The 22,224-nt window shown below is 42.5% G+C and overlaps 1 protein-coding gene across 3 annotated transcripts in view; it reads right to left on the bottom strand.

Annotated features, from left to right (window-relative positions):
- Positions 1 to 22,224, bottom strand: part of LOC125404770 (protein NDRG3) — a 64,853-nt gene that overhangs the window by 5,122 nt on the left and 37,507 nt on the right. For all 3 annotated transcript variants that reach the window (XM_087911063.1, XM_087911065.1, XM_087911064.1), the window contains 10 exons: positions 16,984 to 17,089; positions 14,476 to 14,596; positions 12,510 to 12,572; positions 10,404 to 10,464; positions 9,185 to 9,271; positions 6,274 to 6,330; positions 4,464 to 4,567; positions 3,425 to 3,490; positions 3,267 to 3,318; positions 844 to 891 (listed from right to left, as the gene is read on the bottom strand). In XM_087911063.1, coding sequence (XP_087767189.1) covers positions 844 to 891; positions 3,267 to 3,318; positions 3,425 to 3,490; positions 4,464 to 4,567; positions 6,274 to 6,330; positions 9,185 to 9,271; positions 10,404 to 10,464; positions 12,510 to 12,572; positions 14,476 to 14,596; positions 16,984 to 17,089 — 765 coding nt within the window. The remainder of the gene's footprint in view (positions 1 to 843; positions 892 to 3,266; positions 3,319 to 3,424; positions 3,491 to 4,463; positions 4,568 to 6,273; positions 6,331 to 9,184; positions 9,272 to 10,403; positions 10,465 to 12,509; positions 12,573 to 14,475; positions 14,597 to 16,983; positions 17,090 to 22,224) is intronic.

Raw genomic sequence — 22,224 nt, 5'->3', positions numbered from 1 at the left:
TCATCACTAAGACATTCTTAGAAGTTTCCTTAAAACTACAACAGGACTCAGGATATAAAGCATTCCCAGTATTACCTTGTTTCTTGTTATTTTGTACATTCACTAAATTTTGAGTGGAATGGGAAAGTGTTTATGACATAAATGGAGGAAAACAGAAATATCTTCTAATCTTTATTTGCTTGGTTGTTTTGTAATTCAGGATAGCTTGGAATTCATTATATAGCTCAGGCTGGCTTCAAACTTATAGCAAACCTCCTGCCTCAGCCTCTTACAAGTTGGAATTACAGGCATAGGCCACCATCCTAGCTTTCTTTCTTCTTCCTTTTTTATTTTTTTTTCCAGACTGGGTATCTCTATGTAGCCCAGGCAAGAGATGTACTTGTATATCCTGAGTGCTGGGATTAAAGGCCTGTGACACCGTGCTCAGACCTCTAGCTCCTCTGACCTTAGGATCGAAAAAGATATAGGAAAAAAGACACTAGGATATTACTACGTATTTGTTTTTTGAGAATTTAGAAAATATATTCTTTGGGCTGGTGAGACGGCTCAGAGGGTAAAAGTGCTTGCAGCCAATGCAGCCAAGCCTGAAAGCCTAAGTCCCATCCTTGAGACCCACATGGTGGAGGGAGAGAACTGACTTCTGTAACTTGTCCTTATGTGTCTTGGCATGTATTGTCCACCACCAATAAATACATATATGTAATTAATCTATTTTTCTTATTCTGGAGAGAGAAAGAGAGAGAGAGAGAGAGAGAGAGAGAGAGAGAGAGAGAGAATGAAAACACAGAGTTGACGAGTATCTAAGCTATCACAAGTAGTTGGCTGTGAAAGAAGACACGTTACCTTTAGCAAAGTGGTATTTATAGGGTCGAGGCGAGAATTGCATTCAACCTGAAAAAAAAAAAGAACTTTAGAAATTGCTAGAATTACCATGTCAGTGATCTTACATGCCAAAGAGATTAGGTGTCATGTGTGATACACACTTTGTCTGATGGTTCAGAGTTCATTGAACAACATGCTGACTCTAAAGCCTCTTACTGCTGGCCATGATGTGGGCCAGGAACGTTCCTTCTCTGAGAGGCAAAAGGACTGTGGCCCTGTCCTGCTGGGATCTCCTCCATGCTGCCCCAGCACACCTGGCCTATCAGCTGGGCCTGTGCTCTGTGTCCACCTCCCTGCTCAGTCCCTCCTGCCTGGAGTGGAGAGCTGCCATTCCCCAACCACTAACTCTTCTGCCTCACTGCCTCTCTGGCTCCCCAGTGTGAAGCTGAATTCTTCTGTGATTGTTCTGTTGCATCGTCAGCAAAATTACGGATGACAGCCTGGTACACCTCCAAGTTTGGGATCTTGTACCCTTCTACCCATGAAGGCAGGAACCTCAAAGAAAATATTTTGGGAAGACAATCTGAGCACATGCCCCATCACTGAGCTTCATACCTACGGCTCCAGTAGGACGATATTCTATGGCTCACTTGATCAAACAGCTTTCCCTTATGTCTTCTAAGAATATACATATAAAACCTGTGATAAGAGCTTGGAATCCAGTGGGGGGTGACTATATATACCACAAAAGAAAACGAAGTAACTTCAAAAACTTCACAGCTGTGTGGAATGAACAGAAAAAAGGCCACGTAGGAATTTCAGAGACAGGCAGGAAGAAAGGCAGTGTCTGGAGACTTCCAGAGGTAGAGAAAGGAGGATCGTGCAGTACACATGTGTCATTACAGAGGAGAGTATAAGTGAAGATGCATACAGAGCAAATTCAGAGCAGACTGGAGCTCACTGTAGAAGGCAAGGTGGTTTCTGAGGTGACAAGATCTGATTTAGGAGAACAGTGGCACATGTGGCTTACTGAAGAGGCAGTGGCCCGTTAGGGAGTGGTTCTAGTTACCTAGGCAAGAACCAGCAATCCAGGTGAACTTTGGGTCTTGGGATTGCTGATGGGCAGGTATACAAAACTCCTCTGAAATCAGGAGATGATCTAAAAGCCAAGATCAAGTCAGAGGTTTAATTTGTTCTATGTGAATGACAATGCAGGTTGCGACAAACAAATGCACCATTTTTCTATAGAATATGCAAGGATTCCACAGGTAGAATTTTGAAATGGGTATTTAATGGCTAGTCACAGTGCTCAGAATATAGTAGATAAGCTATATTTTCTAAGAAATCAACTTCCATGTCTGGATTTAACAAAGCATGTCTTCAGTTATCCACTACTTTGTAATTCATACAATGTTCTGTGTCTCCATTTTTAACTAACTACAGTCACCAGGGCTGCATGTGTGTTTTCCTGCAGGGTTGGAGACTGCACCCAGGGCCTTGCACATTAGTGCTATGCCTTGAGCTACATTCCCAGCCTCAGCCATTGGTCTCTGGCATGTCTATGCATTTTCCAAATCCCCAAATAGATCTGTTACTCCTCAGCCCTGAACAAATAGGAGATTCTCAGAAGGAAGCTAAATTAGTGAGCAAAACCAGGTGTCAGTCCTGAACTGGCACTTGCGGAGTTTCTCCTGGTGTCCCGGGGTGTGTCTCAAGTTCCTACAACCAGAGGCATATGGGGTTCTGGCCAGGGTGTCAGGTCTAAATGCAGTTAGAGAAGGGTCTACTCTGTGTTTCGGATGAGGCCCCACCTCTCGAAAAACAGGAGTGTGGAAATAAGATGAAAAGGCCTTATTTATTTGACTGAACTATACCTTTAAAAAAAATAAGTGACTGGGTAGTGGTGGTGCACGCCTTTAATCCCAGCACTCAGGAGGCAGAGGCAGGCGGATCTCTGTGAGTTTGAGGCCAGCCTGGTCTACAAGAGCTAGTTCCAGGACAGGCTCCAGAGCTACAAAGAAACCCTGTCTCAAAACTCAAAATAAATAAATATTTTTTTAAAAAAAGTAAATAAAAATAAAAAAATAAGTGAACATGTTATTTAAGTCAAACCAGGGGAGAGGGATACAGGCCCTCGACAGCCTTCTTATTTGATGGATTTGTGGTGGCTAACTTCTCTTAAGTGGAAGGCTGAGTGCCAAAAATCTAACTGTAATTGCTACAGAGTGGACAACAGCACACAGGGCACAGTGATCAATCTGATGGGACCTGAGGACTGCTGAGGAACTGATTTAAAAATATGTAACAGTAAAACCTGGTAGGTAGAATTAGATACAGCATGACCTAGTGTAGTTATGTTTCTATGAAACACTGTGTCAGCTGTGTTCCTGCCACACACACTTGACTACTTCAGTCCCAGCCTGCTCACATCAGGACACACTTACCACAGCCTCCACAGCAGGTGAATTGTCCCCTACCACCAGTAAAGTAGAACACCTAGGAACACGCGGAAGAAGAGGAGACGGTCAGCCAGTAAATGGACAATGGATTCGTCACGACAGGCAGATACATAGCCATTCAGCGGGGAGACTGAGGCACTTACTTTAATGTTTTCAACCTGTTATCATTTTGGCCCAATATAGGTCTTTCAATCTCCAGGTCTCTGCGTCTAGACAAACAAAGCAGAATCAGTATCGTTTGCAGGAGATCGTGACCCTTCACGTGTTTCCCAGACATGTAATCCAGTAGGACAGTCTAGGAACACTGTCTTTTCTTTACACCTTAGGATGGAAGGGCCCTGAGCTATTCTCCTTAGCAGCTGTTTCCACGGCACCCTGCATGCTGCAGAGCAGGGATGGATTTTATGGATGCTAAAAAGGGGGAGAACTTTAAAACTAACAGGAGCCCTACTGAAATTCTCAAGTCTAACTTGAATTTCCAAGTGGTCTGTAGGAATAAGTCCCTTAGGAGGAGGGAATGACATGCTCTTATACGGGAAGAGGATTTTACTTATAATAGCGTTGCAAAGAACTTTTTAGTCTTTTTTATTTCAATTAAAAGTAGAAAGCTCTCCAGACCAGATCTGAAGCTTGGCATCACACCTTACAGGCTATGTAACTCTGCAGACTTCCGGTTGATAAATGCAGCCTTCTCCACCGTCTTCCCTCTGGAAAACTATCACTAGGGTAAGAACCAGCGCTCTCTCCTCAGCCTACCCTCTGGCAGCAAAGGTATGGAAGTAAATTTTGAAATACTCAAGGAAAAAGAACTGACTTACATCCTTGTGTTACTCTGACTGATTCTGACAGAATGAAAATCAAGGCCTAGTATTCTCTCCATTGTCTTCCTGTAAGGGCTTCCTTCTGGTCCCTACCATTATTTTCTGTTCTTAAATATATGTAAGTTAGGTTTCTTTTTTTTCCCCTCAAGACAACCTAGAAACTACAACTGTTTTAGAGCTCACAGTTTCCTTCTTTAGAGATCTCTAAAATCCGTCCCTACTCTTCCATCCTAGAACAGTCAAACCGCATAGGCAGGACAACAATGGCAGTAGATTATCCCTCCAGTCTGCTTCCTTAGACGTCACACAGACTTTAGAGCTGGACTACACAGTTAACAGAAGGAACGACAAACAACTCTACCCATTATAGGAACCCAGGAAGAGCTGGAGGTTTTCTTGGTTGATGTCTTGAGCAATGTGCAGTCTGTAGGTTTGAATGAGATCCAAATTGGCCTGCAACTCCTCCTAGAATAAGTGAAAGAAAACACCAGTAAACTGGGCTGCAGAACAATTCCATCCTATTTGGTTTGTATTTTCAGTGGCAATAGCCTTTCCATGCAGGGATTTGGGGCAGGGCTTAGGATTTACTGACATACAGAGACACTGAATGGCTAACATCTTTATTTGCCTCATCATAGTTCAGTTCCATATTCTGTGTCAAATGAGGACACCAACTGGTATATGGAATGGCACATACTAAAAATAGTTAAATAGAGCAAAAAATGTCATGCCCAGACAGTACACATTATGATTTTACTCATTTGAAGTTCAAAAGCAGGCAAAAGTAAAGAAGAGAGTTAATGGACTAGTGAGTACTTTGTTTAGGAGGATTAGTGAGCAGGAGGCACACAAGAGAACCTTTTTAGTTGGTAGAAATATTCTACATAATAAAATATATGGTAATAGGACAAAGATCAGAGACATTACATTTACAGTGTGTACAGAGTAGTACATGTGAATTATGTCTCCTTAATCAAGGAAACAATATAGATGGAGGTCACCCACCAACAAAAGAATGAGATTAAAATCCCAAGGACTTAGAAAGCTGAAGGAAGAGGATCCAAGTTTGAGGACATGCCTGGGCATAGGTATTGTTTCAGAGGCAAGAAAGGAAATAATCAGACTTAGAGTGACTGCCTGTAAGAAACAGGAAATGAGATGGGTTGCAGATTTTCTGTAACAGGGCTGTATAAGCTCCTTTCTCTAGAACAAAAGTAAGTTTGTTACACTGCTAAAATGTAATGAAATAAAAGAAAATAATGAAGGAAAGACTACTACATTGGAGTTGGACCTTGACTTAAATGTCAGCTCCTTCATTTTCCATGTGAACAATGGTGACATATTATGCTATGTTTCTGCCCTTTGGTTTTTCTATCTTAAAATAAAGCCAAAGGTGCTGGAGAGAAAGTTCAGTGGTTAAGAGCACTGGCTGCTCTTCCAGAGGACCCAGTCTTACACCACATAAGCAAGATAAAAAACCTAGCTCGCATATACATAACAGTAGAAGGTAAGAGCTTCATCTATCCTAACCTTGCACTTTCCTTGAGGCATATTCAGAATATTAAGTACCCTAGACTGGCTAGCCTCTGTCCCTCACTGTAACTGTTCCTCCACACCCCAGTCGCCTCACAGCTCCTGACCTCATTGCTCAGTTTCTCATCACTCACTTTTTCCTTTGAAAATAGGACTGCAGGCAAATCCCCACCAACAATTATCCACAGCACAGGTCTCCCCTGCTGCAGATTTCAGTGTCTGCCAGTCCGTGAGAACTGAATGAGATCATCTCTAAGCTCCTCTCACAAGAACATTCCAGCGTTCTTTGTTTTTCTCCTTCTGAAACTTGTATTTCTGTGAGGCCTTCTCTGAACCTCCCGGTGGCTCTAAAGATGTCTGGTGAGCACTGGTGTTGTCAAACACACAGATGGCATTCTGCTCACAGGGGACAGGTGGGGGTGCTGTTTTCTGTCGCTCTCCAGTGCCAAGATCCATGAGCTAGGAGAAGCCTCCCTGCAGGCCTGGCCTTGGCAGGGCCACATGTCCTTCTGACTGCATGGGACATGTTATCTGCCAGGATCCAGGAGATTGCAAGGTACCTCTTTCTTTCCTAAAACACAGCAAAGCTTTGCACACAAGCCAGTAAACCCAGCTCTTCCGGCGGCACAGGTGCTTACCTGCCCAAAGTGATGAGCCAAAATGATGTCCACGATGTTGGTCGTCAAGCCTGAGAGCTAGAAGGGAAAAGCTGTGTTAGGAGAATGAGCACATGTGAGCAGTCACAGGCTGTCCCCTAAGGGAGGGCACTTTACACACAGTATCTTCTAAATCAAACAAAAACACAGACCAGTATCATTTCAAAGAAATGTGGGGGTGAGGGGATACAAGGACAAACTAAGTATTCTTTCCATGGTACGAGCACAGCTTGCTTTAAAATAAGGCTGGAAGGAACAATGGCCATTTCTTCAAAAACAGTGAGACCTGAGACCCGTGGCAGTCTGCCGCTTCATCCCTGTCCCTCTTTCTGCATCTACAATGGGTTGATGGCAGTAGAGATCGACTTACAACCCAGACCAAGACATGCAAGAGACAAAGGAAAATCTCCTTCCAGTTTTAGCCATCTTTATTTCAGGCAGTGGGAGGAATGCTATATTTACAGCTCACATTCTGAACATTTTTCTCCCAATTCTTCCCATTTCAAAATGATGCATCTCACATCTAATAAACGCAGCAATCTGTAAATCTGGAGACAGTCTATTTTCAGAAACATCTCCAGCTCAACGATCTTGCCAATTCCCCTTTAAGCTTTCTTCCTGGGCTTTGGATGGAATTCCTACTGAGGACTTGGATTGTAGGTGACATACTGTGTTGGAGGTGGGGGTGCAGAAGAGGAGGTAAGGAGAGACAGGGACATAGGTGAAAGGTTAAGGAAGCAAGATGGCCTGACATCACCCCGTGGGCTGTCAGTGAGCCACAGGCTACAGATGAAAGAGGAGGAGGATTAATTACCCAGCTGGCTTCATGTGTTGCACTGTTCAGAATGCGGAGACCCAAAGTGTTCTATGGATGTCACTAGGTTGTTACACATCTAAGTGTGAGGGTCGTATACTAGACAGCATCAGACTGAGAGAGAATTCCAAAGCAGCAGGCACCAGCATTGTTAGTACACCCCATTCAAAGCTAGGGAAGACAATAATCCCCCAAAGTAAATAAATGTGGGGAGGCACAGACAGACTGTGCACAATCTGGCCTGTTGATAGGTAGAAAATTTATGCAAGGTCTCATTTACCTGGAGTTTGAAAAACAGACCAGGATAGCCTGAAACGCAGAGAGACATATCTGCCTGCCCCTGCCTCCAGAGTGCTAGGATTAAAGGCATGTGCCACCATCCCTGGCCCAGATAGGCTTTTCTTTATATGGGAATTTTGTAATTTTCCTTATCAAACAGCTAAAATCTTTTTTTGTTGTTCATTTGTTTTAAAAACAAAGTCTCACAATACAGCTCAGTCGAGCCTCAAACTCTATCTCTATCTCACATCAGGCCTCAGTAAGTCAAATTTTTGATCATATATAATTCTATTCTATAGCATTACATTTGTGTTACTTTCTCTCATTGGTAATTAGATTTGATCTTTTTGTCTTACAAATGTTTTCACAAGTATCCTAGCATGGTGAGTTTCTTGCTGTGTGACCTTAAAATTTATGAATTTATTTGGTTAACCTGAGAAGAGCAGGTTAAACAGTAAAAAAAAAAATTAATAAAAATAAAAAAAAAACAAACCAGGGACTGACTTTGTGGGAGCCTGGTTTGTTTGGATGCTCACCTTTATAGACTTGTATGGAGGGGGGAGGACCTTGGACTTCCCACGGGGCAGGAAACCCTGACTGCTCTTAAATCTACAGGGGTGGGGTGGGGAGGAGGAGGTGGGGAAGGGGAGGGGAAAGGGAGGTGGGGAAGAGGTGGAAATTTTTAATAAATAAATCAGGCGATAGTGGCACACACCTTTAATCCCAGCACTTGGGATTTAAAAAGGCAGGTGATCTCTGTGAGTTTGATTGAGGTCAACCTGATCTACAGAGGGAGTTTCATGACAGCCATAGCTTAAAAGATAAATCATGTCTGGAAAAACCAAAAAAATAAAAACAGCAGCAAAAAGCAACAAAACATAAAAAAATCCAAACAAAATAAAATAGTGGCTGGTATACAGTAAGCATCAGATATGTGTTAATTTCTTTTTAAAAAAATATTTATTTATTTATTATACAATATTCTGCCTGTGTGTATGTCTGCAGGCCATTACAGACGGTTTTGAGCCACCATGTGGTTGTTGGGAATTAAACCCAGGTGCTTTGGAAGAGCAGTCATTGCTCATAACACCTGAGCCATCTCTCCAGTCCCATACATGCAAAATGTGTTTATGTTGAACGGGGAGCCCTACAAGAGGGGCAGATGATTTTAGAAGGAACTTTACAAGAATATTCCAAAAATAGGCAGAGATGCCACTGCCTCTTAGGGAAATTCAAGTTATAACCTATAACATTAACAAAGACGGTAAGAGGTGGGGTATAGCATGATGTTACAGTATTTGCCTAGCATGTAAAATGGTGTGGACTCATTGCCTATACCACAAATAGGAAACAAAGATGATGGCAGGACACTTTGTGTTGTTGTTGCAATGACAGCAAGAATGATAGCAAAGAAACAAGGCACAGAAGAATATAATCTACAATACCAATTACAAGAAGCTTCAGAACAGATGAGACCAGTCTGTTGGTAATAGAAGTCAGAATAAGGAAATAATGGGCAAAGAGTAAATCTGTCATGAAAAGATAGAAGATCTGAAACTACTCCATGTACTGCCCATAGCTGGGCAGTGATTACATGTGCTAATACTCATAAGTTGTATATTTAAAACATTTTGTGAGGGACTGTGGATGAAGTTCAATGTTAAGAATGCTTGCATAGCACATTCAGTTCACAACACTCAACAAAACGAAACATCTCATTTTGCCTTTAAGCTTCATGGAAAGGTAATTTTCTAAAGGACGAGAAAACGAACAGATGGACACTGTCATTTAAGGACTTACTTTGGAAGCTGCCCAGTCAATCCAGCCTTTAGCACACGGGTCAATGTTAATGAGCACAAGACCTTCTACCAGCTCTGGATGATTGAGCTGAGAGAGAGACAGAGACAACTGTGTGAGACGCCCACTCCCCATCTTTAAAGCAGCGGCCATGCTCAGCAGGTCTGTGCTAGGCCTCACTCCTGGTGTCTGGAAGGAAGACTGCAGAGATGCTCTGGAGCCCTTACAGACAATTCCTCTTGACATCTGACCCAGCACCTGGAAACCAGCTCTCAGGATGCTATCAAGACATCTTCCCTTCACGGGTGCTGAGGGAAGACAAGGTTTTTGTGGCTACAGCAGAGGAGAGCATGCTGCAGTTGTTTGACTCACAGGGGGACTTCCTTATGGTTGACTGTGCTAAAGCACTCGGCATAGGCGCTTCTGTGGGCTGCTGTGGGACAACATGAGCTCCTGAATTGTTTTCCTGAAGCCATCTGAATAGGCAATGCCCCCCCAAACTCCCTCCCCTATGGCCCAGGAGGGATCACAACAGGAGTCCTCCCCTATGGCCCAAGGGGGATCACAACAGGAGTCCTCCCCTATGGCCCAAGAGCGATCACAACAGGAGTCCTCCCCTATGGCCCAGGAAGGATCGCAACAGGAGTCCTCCCCTATAGCCCAGGAGGGATCACAACAGGAGTCCTCCCCTATAGCCCAGGAGGGATCACAACAGGAGTCCTCCCCTATGGCCCAGGAGGGATCACAACAGGAGTCCTCCCCTATAGCCCAGGAGGGATCACAACAGGAGTCTTCCCCTATGGCCCAGGAGGGATCACAACAGGAGTCCTCCCCTATAGCCCAGGAGGGATCACAACAGGAGTCCTCCCCTATGGCCCAGGAGGGATCACAACAGGAGTCCTCCCCTATGGCCCAGGAGGGATCACAACAGGAGTCCTCCCCTATGGCCCAGGAGGGATCACAACAGGAGTCCTTCTACAGAGTTGGGAGGAGACTGCAGTCTCGCTGTTTTGTTAGTTCATGTCTCCTCAAGCTCACTTTTCATGGCTTTAACAATCCCCCCAGAAGCTGCATCTGGGTCTCTTTACAATATTCTGACCTCATTAGTGGATTTTCAGACACACACACACACACACACACACACACACACACACAGGCTGGAGCAGCAGCTGGGACCCACACACTGCCTCAGGGAGTTGAGACGAATCCTTCCTGTACTTACTGCAAATCTGCTGAGGATGTAGGCTCCTGCTCCAACTCCAATACCAATGATGCCCTTCAGACTGTGAAGAGGACACATCAACACTGACTGAGTCAACTACCATTGGAAAGAATACAAGCTGCGTGTACATGCAGGGTCTCACACAGTTTCTTAGACAAGTTTCTTCAGCTTTTCAAACTTCAGTGTCTTACCAATATCAACAAGGGTAACACCACTTTCTTTCAAATTTGCTTTTAAAGGTCAATAAAATATGCTGTAGGGGTGGTGATACACCCCATTAATCTCAGTCCTTGGGAGGCAGATGCAGGCAGATCTTTATTGGTTCCAGGCCAGCCTGGTCTACATAGTGAGTTCCAGGACGGCCAGGGCTACAAGAGAGATTTAGTCTCAAAAACAATATATATATATATATATGCCTCAAACCTGGAATTCATTTTCACTACCACCTCAAAATTCATCAGTAAATCTTTTTCTTTCTCTCTTTCTCTCTTTCTCTCTCTCTCTCTTTCTTTCTCTCTCTCTCTCTCTCTCTCTCTCTCTCTCTCTCTCTCTCTCTTTCTTTCTTTCTTTCTTTCATCCACCTACCTTTACCTCCAGAGTGCTGGGACTAAAGGTAAAGGGGTGCGCCACCACCAACCAGCCTCATCAGTAAATCTTGTAGAAACTACCCAGAAATATTTCCATTAGTTATTACCCACTTTACATTTTTATAATTTTAACTTTTTTAAAAATAAGCTTTCATTTATTTTTAAAGATGATTGCATTTAAGTGAATACACTTGTGTCTGTGTGGGGGTTAAGTGCAGGGTGAGTGCAGGTACCTGCAGAGTCCAAAAGAGACAATGAATCTCCTGGAGCTGGAGCTAGAGGAGTTGTCAGTCACCCAACAGAGGCACTGGGAACCCAGGTTCTCTGCAGGAGCAGGAATCTCAGCTGCAGAGCCCTCTCTTCAGCCCTCACAATGCATTTTAATCCATCCCTAAACAGAATCAAGTACCAGGCTAATCTTATCTTTTCCTAAACTACTATGGTTGTTTAACTGGTCTCCATGCATTTTGCTTTTACTCCTCTACAAATAACAAGAATAGGAATAATTCTTGTTTTAAAGTTAGGTTTACCGACATATAATATACCTGGTAATCCCTTTAAAAGTCTAAGTATGTATCACTCTAGGATTAAAATCTATTGATCTTTACTTTAATAAGGACATTTGATGTGGGGTTCCCCTCTGTATGCTTTGAATCCCATGGGTTAATCAATGAAGCTGTTTTGGCCTACGGCAGGGCAGAATTGAGTAAGGTGGAAATTTCAAGCAGATAGAGGAGGAAAGAAGGCAGAGACAGGGAGACGCCATGGAGACACCATGTAGCCACCAGAGGAGAAAGACACCCGCATGCCGGGTACCAGTAAATCTCGAGCCCCGTGGTAAAATATAAAATAATAGAAATGGGTTAATTTAAAATGTAAGCATTAGTTACTAAGAAGTTTAAGCTATTGGCCAAACAGTATTGCAATTAATACAGTTTCTGCGTGATTATTTCAGGTCTGGCAGCCGGGAATGAACGAGCAGTCTCCCCCAACAGATATTGTCAACTTTTCTCTGATCTTTCAGACTTATGGAATCTGGTCTGTGCTTCTCAGGTTGTTCAACATGCCTTTCTTCCACTTTCTTTGCCCTGGCTCTCTGTCCTGGCCTGCACGGCACATACCCAGGAAGACATTTTCTAGCTAGCTTCATTTCTGAGGAGCCTGCTCTTTTATCTATCATAATATTCACATACTTCATTGTACTGATATTGCTTAGTGCTAAAGATCAATCTCAGAGCACAATACTTGCTAACATGTGCTCTGTTACTGAGACACACCCCTACCCTACTTTGCCTAAGGCGTCTACTATGATTGGTTGTCACCTACACCCACCTCCCAACTAAGTGCAATGAACATAATGACTCTTCTGTTCGTGAACCACTAGTTCTGGGATATAAACTAGAGTCAAAACAAAACAATAAATCTCAATGAAAAGACACCTGTTTATTGGGAGTGAAACCCTGGGTTTCCTTTGCAGCAAAGAGAGCGGAGAAAGTAGAAGACTATGGAACCTACTCACCTTAAATGTGTAAGTACAGGAGGCAGCATTTCAGCCAGCTCATCCATGGTGGGGTACTGATACCTGAAACCGAGAAGGACACCTTCTGAATTAGAAAACATCCACAGTTCCCAGTCACTAGGAAACCTTAACCAGTCCAGGAGTCCTGGAGAAACACAAGATTTTTCTTTTCTTTTAACCAAAGGCTCAAAGGGTGTGGTGTAGTGCCTGGGTGTGGTGTAGTGACTGGAAACAACCGTGGCCTGATCCATGATCCTCCACGATGGCCACGTGAGGAAGGAAGGAAAAGGAGCCATACTCCTTATAGCAGAGGAAGCTATAGGAAGAGAACTGGCGAGATGGTCTACTATGTGCTATTTCCAAACTCTTAACATTCGTTTCTGGGCTCAGGAATGTCCAGCAGACAACTCAGGAAGTAGCTTGCAGTCTGCCAATCATATTGGAAGTTAAGTGTAACAGGAAATATCACTTTCCTGGGTCTATGCACTATTATAGAACTTGGATTCCTCAGAATAAATACTCATTTATTTCACTTAGGTGTAAGATAGCATGTTTCTTTTATAAACTGCTTAATTATGCTATGAACTGATTCTAAAATGGTCAGACAGGTCCAGGAGCTGATCAGAGGAAGAGTAAGGAGAAAATCACAGAGAGATAGATTCAAAGAGGGACAGGATATTTTAAGATTTTAAATATATATTGTAATATATATATTACAGTAAATTGTTTTAGAGTAAGTGTGTGTATATGTATTTGGCTAGTCTTTATATAGTAAATGGCCTCCTATATAAGGAGGTAGGATGTGTTCCATAACCAATATGGAGCTCAGACTGCATCTGGTGTACACTATATGGGATAGAGTATTCTCAAAACTATTTATGCAAAAGTCAGAAAAAATCTTGAAGGATGTCACATGGATCAATGACAACTGCTTATTTATGATATGAACTGATTTTAAAATCACCAGCCAAGCCCAGGATCGGCCCCAGAGGAGGAAGAGTAAGGAGAGAGTCACAGAGAGGACAGCATCAGTGAGAGACAGGGTATTTTAAAATGACATTGATTGTGTGTGAGGTGTGTGCGTGTGTGTGCCTGTTAAATAATCGCCCATGTATGTCGATCTCTGCTCCACAATCAACAGGAGCTCTGTCTGCTTCTGCTGAACATGGTGAGGAATGGAGCGCTCTCACACCACCTGTGCACAAATTAGGAAAAAAAATCTTGATAGCTATCACCTGGGCGAATAACAACTCCTATCTGAGAGACACGACAGCTAGATTCTGTAACAAGACTTCTTGGGTTCGAATTCCAGCTCAGCTAATTATTTGTACAGTGACACTATAGGTTGTCAGGATCAAGTGAGCTAACAAACATGAGCATTTAATGGTTTCTGGAAAGCCTGGATTCTATGCAGGTGCAGACTCTCCCTTGGGAATCTGTGATGCCGACATACAGAGCAAGTTTAGCATGATGTTGAGTGCCAAGGTCAGTCAGATGGTACCCTTGCCTGTCAAGATGGCTTCAGAATAAATGGTTCCCCAGGTGTCCAAAATCCATCTCTAGGTGGGAATTCCACTGGGAATGAACTCCCAGGGCAGGGTCAGAGGAGTCTGGGCTCAGCATATGTGTCTGGCACTTTAGGAAGAGACACAGAAGTGACAAGTGTACAAGAAAAAAGTCGAGACAGAGCAGAGTCTGTGAGAAGTGGGAGCTCCAGACACATTCTGCCTGTGACTGCAGGTACATAGGTCCCGGCCATGCAGTGGCAATCCTGGGTATGTGAAAACACACAGCAGCCCTCAACACACTCACACACAGGCTACTGAGATCAGGGGCAGAAAGCCAGGCAAGCAGCACCACTTGTAAGTGTGATACCATCACAGGAGGGAAACACACCAAGAGCCCCTACCATCCACCCATTTGTTCCCTGGCCTCAAGCCTCCAGAAGTCTTCCCTGTGGCCTTACCCTGTTGGGAAGGAGGGGGCCCCTTCTTGCTGGCCCGGGGCATCCACGTGACAGACAGCAAAGTGCTGGGTGATCTCCTGCATATCCTCGAAGTTGAAGAAGGTGTTGAAACAGGATTTATCTATGAGACGAGAACACCCGTGGATCACAAGATCGCCAGCTCTCCCCAGTTTTCCTCTGCTCAGCAATGCTGAGCCCCTGCTCTCCCGCTCCCTTTTCAGCAGCAGTCCACTTAAGTGAGGAGTCTGCACACAGCCTCACTCAAGCTGCTGAAGGAAGACTCCACAGGAGGCACCTCTGTGCCTGGAGAGCAACTGGTTCTCAACTCTACACTGTGGGTTCAGAGTAGGAACGAACATCTTGTGAATGTTTGCTGGGTTTCCTGGTGGTGCACAAAATAATCTCCTACCCACAATGCTGTCTTTCATGCACCTGACGAGGAGACACTGACCTTCCCCTGACTCTGGCTGGAAGACATTCCCAGCTGCTGTTCACCACGTGGGGCTTTGTCAGAACTGCTATGTGCATGGAGGAGACGCTGCTTTATTTCTGCCCTCTTAGGTAGGGCCTTCATCACCTCTCATGCTAAATCTCAGCCCTGAGCCGTCAGTTCAACACTCTGAAAGTCAGAGCAGCATGAAGGATTTTGAGAGTCTGTGCACCTGTAGTTAGAACCTAACCTTGAGAGGGTATTCCAAGTACTAGCATCAACTACTTTTTAGCTTAGAGCCTAAACTCATTCCACATATTCAGTGTTGCTTTTCTGCAATGCTTTCTTTTAACAGAAGTACCAAGACTTTTGTATTTTTAAATATCTGCATATAAATAATGAGAAATCTTCTGGTTTTATATTAAATTTGAATATAAAATTCTTTTTTTTTTTTTGATTTTTGAGAGAGGGTTTCTCTGTAGCTTTAGAGCCTGTCCTAGAACTAGCTCTTGTAGACCAGGCTGGCCTTGAACTCACAAAGATCCACCTGCTTCTGCGATTAAAGGCATGAGCATTGGGATTAAAGGAGTGTGCCACCACAGCCCGGCTCATTTTTAATCTCACATATACCTAATCAGATTGTCTCATGATTATTGCATTCGGGATTTTTAGTGCACCTCTGTGCTGAACATGACTTTATCTTAAGTCAGACACAGAAATTTCTACTTATCGCATCACAGCAGCATTAAAACAGCTCCAGATTTTTTAGGTTTTTATTTGCGCTTGAATAATAGGGATACTCAAACTGCATCATGATGGAGCACCTACTTAAAGAACCTAGTAATAGGCTGTAGATAGAAAACGTAATAATTCAGTGAGTTTCTCACCACAAAATTAAGTTAAAGCTCTAGATTTTTCTAACCTCAAACATTAACAAAGCACCATGGCTGAGGTGGTGGAAGAGCACTTTACTGCGCATGAGCATGGCCCTGATTCAGTCTCCAGTACCCTTACAACCAAACAAAAAACAGGAAACAGACTTGGCTCTGCTCTCATAGTACCTGACAGGTCAGTCTGAAGTGGACACAACAAAAAGGAGAATATAGTCTAAAATCCTCCAAGCACATGCCCTGAATGCTACCTAAAGATGGTAACCCTGCATGTGACAATAAAGATGGAGTATATGGAGTACAAGAAAAACTAGTTCAGCCGGGCAGCGGTGGCACATGCCTTTAATCCCAGCACTAGGGAAGCAGAGGCGGGCACCAAAGCTACAGAGAAACCTTGTCTTGGAAAAAAAAAAAAAGAATTAAATAAATACATAAATAAAAAGAAAGACTAGCTCTGCTCTATTAAATACTACTATTTATGGGCTGGAGAGATGGCTCAGAGGTTAAGAGCATTGCCTGCTCTTCCAAAGGTCCTGAGTTCAATTCCCAGCAACCACATGGTGGCTCCCAACCATCTGTAATGGAGTCTGGTGCCCTCTTCTGGCCTGCAGGTATATACACAGACAGAATATTATATACATAATAAATAAATAAATATTTTTTAAAAATATTACTATTTAGGGCTGGAGAATTGGCTTAGTTGTTAAGAGCACTTGCTGCTCTTACTGAGGACTAGGGTTTGGTTCTTAGCACCCACATGGTGGCTTACAACCATTTGTAACTGAAGTTCTGAGGAGCTGATGTCCCATTTGGACATCCACAGGTACCAAGACCACATGCAATGTACATGCAGTACAAACAGTCACACACATAAAATAATTTTTCAAAAAAAAAAGGAAGACTACCCAAAAAAATAAAAAAGTAAATAAAAATAAGGCAGCTGGGCAGTGGTGGTGCACTCCTTTATGCTTTAATGCCATCACATGACAGGTGGATCTCTGTGAGTTCAAGGCCAGCCTTGAACAGAGAGTTCCAGGACAGCCAGGGCTGTTACACAGAGAGAGTCTGCCTTGAAAAACCGATTAATCAATTGATCAACAAATAAATAAAAATAGAATACTATTGTTCCCTTAATATATAGAGATTGCACATGCTGATTAAAAAGTGAAGCTGTAAATCAATACATACGGTTGAGCCCAATGTCATGGTATGTCAGGATAACTGGTCTGTTTCCTTTTGGTAAGCCTCTTATGGTGACGTGGACCATACCATGGGGTGTTTCAATGTCATGTTCCTGCAATAAGACAACATAAAATCTTAGAAAGGCTTAATGGATCATAAGCCCACCAGAAACAGACAGTACTACACACACTATTTGAACTTTCTAATTTATTATCTACTAATCAGATAATAAATAAATACACAGAAAAAGATTCCTTGTTGTCCTCAAAGCTCAGTTTTAGGAGACCAGGAAACCAAGAATTTGTTGATAAATTTGTAATTTGGTATGGGAAGGAGATCAATAAATTAGATAAAGAACCAGGAAATATTTAAGGAAAGAACAGTTAAGAAACAGAAAATGTAAAACTATTCCTGGGTAAAAAGTCAGAGGCTTCAAAGATCTTGAACATGTGTCTAGGTCCAGATAATTTCAGTGGACACCAAAAGGCATCTTGGCCTAGAATTCTCCTTTCTTGGATGTGTCCTATATCATCTGTCCATTACAGGAGTGGCTCTTAGCTGCCATGTGTGTACAATGAAACCTTTGAGCCACAGCTTCCTAGAGGTAGGAAGGCATCTGGTCATGTGATGTTAGCATCTTTCCCTAGGAATTTGTGTTTGGGACCAAGAGACCACATCTGTGACTCGGTGCTTCTCCTGAAGCAGGAGTAACCCTGGTAGCTTCTGAGTGGCCTGCCACTACTCTAACTCCTGGTCTTCACTGTGTGTGTTCTTAAGACAGCCTGGACAGCTCCTGGTTTAATATGTGCTGGGCAGTTTGTTCTATATATCTCATAGACACGGACCGAAGCAAAATTGAGAGGTAGTCAGAGTAGCGCTCAGCTCAGGGAACTGAGTAAAGCCAGGAAGGTTTGCAATTGGTAGTGCTGGGAATGCCTGCAGCAACAGAGAATGATGGATGGAGAAGGGAGAGGCGGCAGAATGTTGAGGTTTATTCTAGTCTTTTCCAACTTTTACATTTCTAAAAAAAAATTCTAGCACTTTGCCTCATGAATTTCTGCTGAAGTCTCCATCTGTCTCAGAAAGTTTCACATGGATAAGAAAGAATTAATTATGCCAGTAGGAATCTCAGCAAATGCCATGGATTTCAAGTACAATTTTCTATTTAATAGTGAAGCTCATTATAACACATGGTTTCTCTCATGTGGAAAAGACAATTCTGCCTAGTAGGATATCAGCATATCTCAAATCCTGCCTCCAGATCAGATCATAGAGACCTTTATTGATTCCTGGTATCACTATTTGACATACCTGGTTGCTGATTTTGCCCATGAAAGCTCAGTGCATGGTTTACACAAAAGATATTGTGAACTGGTTATAATATGAAGCATAAGGTTTGGATAGAAAGACTATAAAGATATAAATCCCTGTTATTGCATGGACTTTTACTTATAGACATGTCAGACTTACAGAAGGAATTTACACATGTATGTGCTTGTGTATACACAAACAGACTGAGTTAATTTATTGAATATCTGGCTTTTGAACCTTTACTACATGCTATATTCTGATCTGAGCTCTGAGGCTTATAGAGCAAACCAGAGAGGTGTTGTTGCCTTAGAAATACTATATTCTGGATAAAGTGTCAACCAATGAAACCAAAACCCAACCAACCCATAAGAACAGCTTTTGACAAATACAGTCCTATCCGAGAAAATTAAGAAAGCAATTAGGGAAGTAAAAAATGCTCTGGAGAAGAGTTTGGAAATCTCTGGTTGTGTTGAGAAGGGCCTGCCTACAAAATCTGTATCCTCAGGGGTGTGTGCGTATGTGTGTGTGTGGGGGTGGCTTTTTTTTTTAAAGAGTATCTCAATATATATCTCTGGTCACAATCCTCCTTTCAGGTATATCTGAAGAAATTCTCAACCATGGTTATATACACAAAATCGTCAACCATGCTTATTTTTAAAAATGCAGCCCCCATATACATAAACAGGGAAATTAATAAATCATGACTTACTTATACAATGAAATGAAAACAAGTAAACTAGCAGTATAATCATTAACACCAAGAAATATTTAAAAATAAGTGCCTAGTAAGAACAGGACAGAGAAGATTATGTATGCAATAAATCATTCATAAAGACATTCCACAGCACACCACAAATACTATGCGTTTATGATATTTAACAAATGCAATGTTATGCTAGTCAGAGGGCTTTCTCTTCTTGAGGAAGGAAATGGAGTTTGAAAGGGAACTCGAGGGGACCAGAGTTTCATCTCCATGTTCTGCTTAATTTTTTTTAATTTATTTTTTTAAAAGATTTTATTTATTATGTACACAGTGTTCTGTCTGCATGTACATCTGCAGGTCAGAAGAGGGCACCAGATCTCATAGATGGTTGTGAGCCACCATGTGGTTGCTGGGTCTTGAACTCAGGACCTCTAGAAGAACAATCACTGCTCTTAACCTCTGAGCCATCTCTCCAGCCCCTCCATGTTCTGTTAATTGAGAAACAAATATAGGTGGGAAAAAGGAGGGAGAGAGGACTAAGTGCTCTAATTTTTAGGCATCACAGTTCAAGAAAGGTCCCCCAAATTTGTTACTATGATCATCCAGTAGTAGAATCTTCCTTTTGCTTCACCTAAACCTTTAATAAAATCTTGCTCAGTCTACTTGGGCCCTAGCTAAGCCTCTGAGCCCCAGAAAACATTCAATTACAAAGTAACCTTAACACAGGAGTCTCCCAATCCCTAGCTAGTAGTCAGCGGTACTATGTGTATGAGACGGTGGACACTTGAGCTGAAAAAGGAGGAAGAGAACAATGGTAAAAATGGAGCTAAAAACGACAGGCTTAAAAAAAAAAAGAACACTTTAACGTGGGAAGGGAGGCAGGACAAATAACTGCTTTGTCATCACTCACGATGTATATGAAATTCGGAGTCAAAATTGGACCCTCAACAAAATCTCAACCTTTCAGGGAGAGCTCAGTCCCTACCTCCCCACAATATGCCTTCGGATCAGGTAACAACCGAAGCATCAAAAGGCCAGGAGTCTTCACTCTGATTTGTTGCCCTGTTTTGTTCTGTTGCCTTGTGTCATTGTCTCGGAGCTCCTCTTCCTTTTGGAAGAGTGTGAATGTAAATGGTCGGAGAGAAACAGTACGAAGAGAAAGAAGGCACTAACCTCCATGGGGATTTGTGGATATATTTCCATTGTAAACGAGGGGAAGAGGTGCAGAGACCCGGGCTGTGGAGCTGATTCAATGGTCAGAGCACTTCAGCATGTGAGTTGCCGCTGCCTTTCGGCTGTAGTCAACCTCATGTGTCTCATTGGCTCTTTCTCAAGTGACTTCCACATCACTATTCTAGAATGTGACCCACAATGGCAGCCAGTGATCAAAGGGCAGAGCTCAAAATGGCTTCTCACAGGCTCTGGAGTCTGTCTCTGAGTTGTATACTTTATGAACACCCTACACTTCAGGCTTATGAAGCAACCCCAGCTCATACAGGCTGCTGAATTATTTATCCTGACTGTCTTGCCCCATCAACCAAAGGTTCATCATAATCAGAGAGCCTCTTAATTTGAGCTAGGGTGGTACCAGTATTGGATAACCACCAACTCTGATCTCTTTCTTGTGTCCTCTCCCTTTAGCTAAAGATGTGCTTGCCACAGTTCTACTTGTTTTTTTTTATTTCAGTTGAGTTGTGACCACTTCATGCCTGTCACTACTTCTTTCCTATTAAACATATTTTTTAGCATAAAATTTTACTATTCCAAAAAGTAGGTGTGATGTTTGTGGAACTCAGGTCTTTGCTAGGCAATTGTACTTCATCTAATTTACACTCCAAGTCCCGATGCATAGGGCTTTTTGATATAATGCCCCATTCACTACCTTACTCCTGTACAGAGGGATAAGGTTCACTTGTGTAATCTCACTGCAAAAAAAATACCAGCCAATTACTTCTCCTCTGTCCTATCACATTTCCCTGTTTAAAGGTCTATGACACATTTTCTCTGACTCTGGCCTTAACTTTCTCCCCTCCTCCCTCTCACACCTTTCACTCTGGTTCACGCAACACTTTCAGGCATCTAGTTTTTGCTTTGCGGCCACCCACAACTTCCAGCCTTCCCACAGACACGTTTCTCATCTGAAAATCTTTCTTTTGCAATATGTCAACCTAAAAAGTCTTTTCCTTCTTCAGAACCAGATCAAGTATCTTCTTTCCACAACCTTAGCTGACAATGAGGAGAGATAAAGAACAACCAACCAACCCCCCAAATACCCCAGAACTCTCTCTAACCACATGGTGTTTCAGGGGTGTGCTGTGCATGACACCATGTGTGACCATTTCTCTACCAATGAGAATCCTGCCCTAGACTTTATCATAATGTTACAAAAAACCTTTTTCTTAGCACTGTGGCTCTGGGATGTAGGGTTTTAAAAAGTTGGTAGCCATCATACATGTGATGTTGTATGACCTGTTGGAGGAATAAACCCTCCACTTACAGAGCGTACAGGCAGGTGGTGATTTGTGATTTTTATTTGTTTTTGACTTTTCCAGTAAGCTCCTCCTACCCTATCTCTCACTTGCCACCAACTTAATTATTTCTTGGTAACAAGACATTGTCCAAGTGACCTCATCTGCAGAGGTTTAAAACCATTTGAACACCTTTGAAGAAGTGATCAAATACACTGATTGGCACTGTAGTAATAATATCTAGTCCTCAAATGGGTCCTTTGCAGAGTTACTGCAATTAAACAGGCAACATGAAATTATTCACTCCTTGGTCAAGCCTGGATTATCATACACCATTATCAGCTTCTTCTACAGAAATGATATATCCTGCCAGACAAGAGTTTCTTCCTGTCCACTAATATTTACTGAGTGCTGGGATTAAAGGCATGGATCACCAACACCCTGCAAAACCACTTGTGACAAGAATCAAGAGAAATAGCACACATTTAATTAATTTTCACAGTTGAAAAAGATCTGTATGAGCTGCAGTTGATTAGTAAAGAAAAAAGAGGAAAATTGTTGTTTAGATATAAGTTGTGAATTTGGTTAATGATTCTGAGGTGATTTCCTGAGGTTTTCATCACAGATTCTTTAAAAGATTTTTCTCAGGCAAAACCAAGACCCAAAGGAAACCCTGGTTATGGCTCAGTTTAACCTATGACACGGCTGTTCTAGTGGAGAGCATTAATATCATAGCACCAATAACTGCATTTAGTGACTATGTTG

Source organism: Myodes glareolus, chromosome 10 (genome assembly GCF_982192425.1).
Source record: "Myodes glareolus chromosome 10, mMyoGla1.1, whole genome shotgun sequence".
Classification (NCBI taxonomy): domain Eukaryota; kingdom Metazoa; phylum Chordata; class Mammalia; order Rodentia; family Cricetidae; genus Myodes; species Myodes glareolus.
Note: the sequence above shows the minus strand (reverse complement) of the source record. Positions and strands in the feature narration are given on the sequence as shown.